At 66.2% G+C, this 4,266-nt stretch overlaps 2 protein-coding genes across 3 annotated transcripts in view; both read right to left on the reverse strand.

Moving 5' to 3' along the window:
• Nucleotides 1–122: 122 nt before the first annotated feature.
• The window catches only part of LOC127751681 (uncharacterized), a 14,284-nt gene continuing 10,140 nt past the window's right edge, over nt 123–4,266 (reverse strand). Inside the window, exons 2-3 of one of the 2 annotated variants that reach the window (XM_052275629.1) lie at nt 2,838–4,230; nt 123–236 (exon numbers count right to left, since the gene is read on the reverse strand). In XM_052275629.1, the coding sequence (XP_052131589.1) occupies nt 2,838–3,815 (978 nt within the window). In that variant the 5' untranslated portion in view covers nt 3,816–4,230 and the 3' untranslated portion in view covers nt 123–236. Of the gene's footprint in view, nt 237–2,427; nt 4,231–4,266 lie in introns of those variants that run through there. The other variant, XM_052275628.1, reaches the window with a different exon arrangement.
• The window catches only part of LOC127751679 (LIM domain-binding protein 3-like), a 6,498-nt gene continuing 6,239 nt past the window's right edge, over nt 4,008–4,266 (reverse strand). Inside the window, exon 3 of the mRNA XM_052275626.1 lies at nt 4,008–4,230. Within this exon, the coding sequence (XP_052131586.1) occupies nt 4,008–4,230 (223 nt within the window). The remainder of the gene's footprint in view (nt 4,231–4,266) is intronic.

Genomic DNA, 4,266 nt, shown 5'->3' on the forward strand with positions numbered 1-4,266 from the left:
TGCCCCCTCTCCTCCTGCCGTACCCCCTCCACAGGCCAGCGGGGAAGCGGGACGGGTGGTGCGGGCTGGTGCGGGCGTTCTCCAACCGCCACAAGAATCGGGACCTTTGGCTGGCTCGACTATACGAAGCTAGTCAGCGCGGACCGCAGACACGCCCAGAGCATAGGCAACCCCTTTGGCTCCGCAGCAAGACCTGGTGGCCTGCCAGGCAACGGGCAGCACAGGCCGTGGTGCACCTACGTCTGACGCTAGTCAGACAGGGACCGAGCGTGCGGCATTGGTAGGGCAGCACTGCAGGGCAGGTCAAGGTCGCGCAGGACGCAGCGGTACAGACCGCCCCTAAGGTCGAGCAGCACCGCGTAGGCGCGGGTGGACCACGCAGCCGGTGACCGCAGGCAGGAGCACCGAGGGAGCCACGTGGCAGACGTCCTGGAACAGAGGCAACCCAGACAGCAGAGGGAACAGGAATGGAACGCGGGGAAGTCCACAAGGAAGGACAAGCCCCACAGAACCAAAACCGAGCCGAGCCCCGATGGACGGGCTGGAAAAGCAAGACAGGAGGCAAGACAAGAGGGACGTCGCACAGACAAAGATGATGTACAAAACGCGGGGCATAGAACGCGGAGGGCACCGGTTACTCAATCCACCGGCCCCTTGACAAACTTCGGGCAGAGACGTTCTCTGTGCGACAAGACTTAAGAGGCAAGAAGACAGAGAGATGTAGAGGACGCTGGTGCGCTGCTGGGCTCGCCGCTGAAGGTGCGCTCGGTCAAGGCCCAACACAGCAAGGCAAGGAAGAACTGGGAAGGACGGTGCCAACCAGCGCCGGCGCGGCGGTGGCGGACTGCAGCATCTCGAAGCGTTGCAGGAGTTGCAGATACTCGTGTGGCCATTCAGACGGAGACACTGCGGCACCAGAGGCAGCAGTTGCAGCAGGAGGAACTTCGGTGGCACCAGAAACGGAGGCGGCCGGTATGACGCTCTGTCCGTGCAAAAATCCTGACGGCACCGGAGGCTTCGCTTTGGCCGGCCCGAAGGCGGAGTTGACCTCAGGACGTCGTTGTCCACGGCAGCCACAATCTTCTGGACCTCCTTGACGCGAGATGGTGGCCACCCTCGCCTGCAGGAGGTCAGCTTGGGCTTCCCGCACAAGCTGCAAGAGTCGCAGCTTCTCCTCGGACGGGGGCTCAGCGCCAGCTGGCTGGAGAACACGCCCGCCGAGGCTGAGGCTCACCGTGGGGCCGGGCGCTGCAGGAGTGGAGACGGCGGCAGCAGGATGGACCGCGGTAGCGGGGCGCAGGACAGGACGGTCGGCAAAGGATGGCGAGACCGACCCTGTCCCGCGATGGTACTTGTGCGCGCGAGCTACAGCGCACGAGACCCGGAGCGACCTCGGACCAAAGCTCACCGATTGGGCCCGGTGGTCGAAACGGACACCATGCCGGGCGATGAAGGACTGGCCGAGGATGAGGGGCGTGCGCAAGCCACGCACCACAAAGACCCGAACAGGAAGGCTGAGGGCACCGACGACGACCGGAACATCGGCACAACCAAGAACGTTCAAGTTACGTCCCTGGCTTGTGCGGAGGCCATGAGGAGCGGGGAGAAGGCCGCCCTTCGGCAAAACCTGGCGTACAAGCTCAGGCGAGGCGAGACACGTCGCACAGTCGGTGTCTAGCAGAGCCGAGACCTGAGAGGCGGGGGCGCCAACACACACGTCAATTACAGCCACCTGGCGGTAGGGCCGCTCGGGGGGCGTTGGCCCAGCCACGCACGAGCCCACGCCAACTTCAGTAGCAGCTTCAGCAGCGTCAGCAGCGACTATGCACGGCCCGGGGAGCCGCCAGTCGCGCAGGTCAGCTGACGCGGCACCGCGGCGGGCACGCCGATGATTCTTGACGAACCAGCGCAAAGGCAGAGCCGGCTTGAAGGCCAGCAGCGCACCGCTGGCTAACGAACCAGGTGAAGGGCCGGATAGGGTCCGGCGGCGGCCCGGTGACCCCGAGGGCGCCCGCGCAGGGCGCGAATGCGCCGCAGGGCACGGAGGACGTCGATGTTGTTCAGCATGGCCGGTAGGGCACGGCGGGGCAGGCGACGAAGGGCACGACGGAGCAGTCCAGGGCGGGTACGGCGCATCCGTCCAGGGCGGGCACCACGGAGCAGGCCATGGAGGGCACGGTGTCCGAAAGAACATCGGCGGGGCGACGAAGGCCAACGCGAATGTAGTCCGCGAAGACGGCAGCCGCGAAGAGGCGCAGCGAGAGGCCGCGCAGAACGCAGCGAAGGGCTGCTCAGGACGCAGCGGAGGGCCGCGCACGGCGCAGCGGAGGGCCGCACAGGGCGCAGCGAAGACTGCGCAGAACGCAGCGGAGGGCCGCGCAGGGCGCAGCGGAGGGCTGCTCAGGACGCAGCGGAGGGCGCCAGCGGAGGGCCGCGCAGGGCGCAGCGAAGACTGCGCAGAACGCAGCGGAGGCCGCGCAGGGCGCAGCGGAGGGCTGCTCAGGACGCAGCGGAGGGCTGCGCAGGTCGCAGCGAAGACTGCGCAGAACGCAGCGACAGGCGCAACACGGTTGCCGGAGGCCGGCCAGACCAACTGACGCGCCCGGGAGGTATGCAACCTCTCGAACACCGAAGCGTCAGCAGGTGGCGTCGGGGTAGCACCGGCAGTGGCGCGCGCCCGAAAGCGCTGACTGAAGGGGTTCGAGCGGGCGCTTCGGTCCGTCTACGAAGCTAGTCAGCGCGGACCGCAGACACGCCCAGAGCATAGGCAACCCCTTAGGCTCCGCAGCAAGACCTGGTGGCCCGCCAGGCAATGGGCAGCACAGGCCGTGGAACACCTACGTCTGACGCCAGTCAGACAGGGACCGAGCGTGCGGCATTGGCAGGGCAGCACTGCAGTGCAGGTCACAGCAGCGCGCGCAGGTCGCAGCGGCGCAGATCGCCTCTGGTCGGGCGGCACCGCGTAGGCGCGGGTGGACCACGCAGCCGGTGACCGCAGGCAGGAGCACCGAGGGAGCTTCGTGGCAGACGTCCTGGAACAGAGGCAACCCAGACAGCGGAGGGAACAGGAAGGGAACGTGGGGAAGTCCACAAGGAAGGACAAGCCCCACAGAACCAAAACCGAGCCGAGCCCCGATGGACGGGCTGGAAAAGCAAGACAGGAGGCAAGACAAGAGGGACGTCGCACAGACAAAGGTGACGTACAAAACGCGGGGAATAGAACGCGGAGGGCACCGGTTACTCAATCCACCGGCCCCTTGACAAAATGCGGGCAGAGACGTTCGCTGTGCGACAAGACTTAAGAGGCAAGAAGACAGATAGATGTATAGGACGCTGGTGCGCTGCTGGGCTCGCCGCTGAAGGTGCGCACAGCCAAGGCCCAACACAGCAAGGCTAGGAAGAACTGGGAAGGACGGTGCCAACCAGCGCCGGTGTGGCGGTAGCAGACTGCACCGTATCGAAGCCCTGCAGGAGTTGTAGATACTCGTGTGGCCATTCAGACGGAGACACTGCGGCACCAGAGGCAGCAGTTGCAGCAGGAGGAACTTCGGTGGCACCAGAAACAGAGGCGGCCGGTATGACGCCCTGTCCGTGCAAAAATCCTGACGGCACCAGAGGCGCCGCTTTGGCCGGCCCGAACGCGGAGTTGACCTCAGGACATCGTTGTCCACGGCAGCCATGATCGTCGGGACTTCCTTGACGCGAGAGGGTGGCCACCCGCGCCTGCAGGAGGTCAGCCTGGGCTTCCCGCACAAGCTGCAAGAGTCGCAGCTTCTCCTCGGACGGGGGCTCAGCGCCAGCTGGCTGGAGAACATGCCCGCCGAGGTCGAGGCTCGCCGAGGGGCCGGGCGCTGCAGGAGTGGAGACGCCGGCAGCAGGATGGACCGCGGTAGCGGGGCGCAGGACAGGACGGGCGGCAAAGGATGGCGAGACCGACCCCGTCCCGCGATGGTACTTGTGCGCGCGAGCTACAGCGCACGAGACCCGGAGCGACTTCGGGCCGAGGCTCACCGATTGGGCCCGGTGGTCGAAACGGACACCATGCCGTGCGATGAAGGACCGGCCGAGGATGAGGGGCGTCCGCAAGCCACGCACCACAAAGACCCGAACAGGAAGGCTGAGGGCACCGACGACGACTGGAACATCGGCACAACCAAGAACGTGCAAGTTACGTCCCTGGCTTGTGCGGAGGCCATGAGGAGCGGGGAGAAGGCCGCCCTTCGGCAAAACCTGGCGTACAAGCTCAGGCGAGGCGAGACACATCGC

The sequence above is a fragment of the Frankliniella occidentalis genome, unplaced genomic scaffold (assembly GCF_000697945.3).
Source record: "Frankliniella occidentalis isolate FOCC.00 unplaced genomic scaffold, Focc_3.1 Scaffold708, whole genome shotgun sequence".
Classification (NCBI taxonomy): Eukaryota; Metazoa; Arthropoda; class Insecta; order Thysanoptera; family Thripidae; genus Frankliniella; species Frankliniella occidentalis.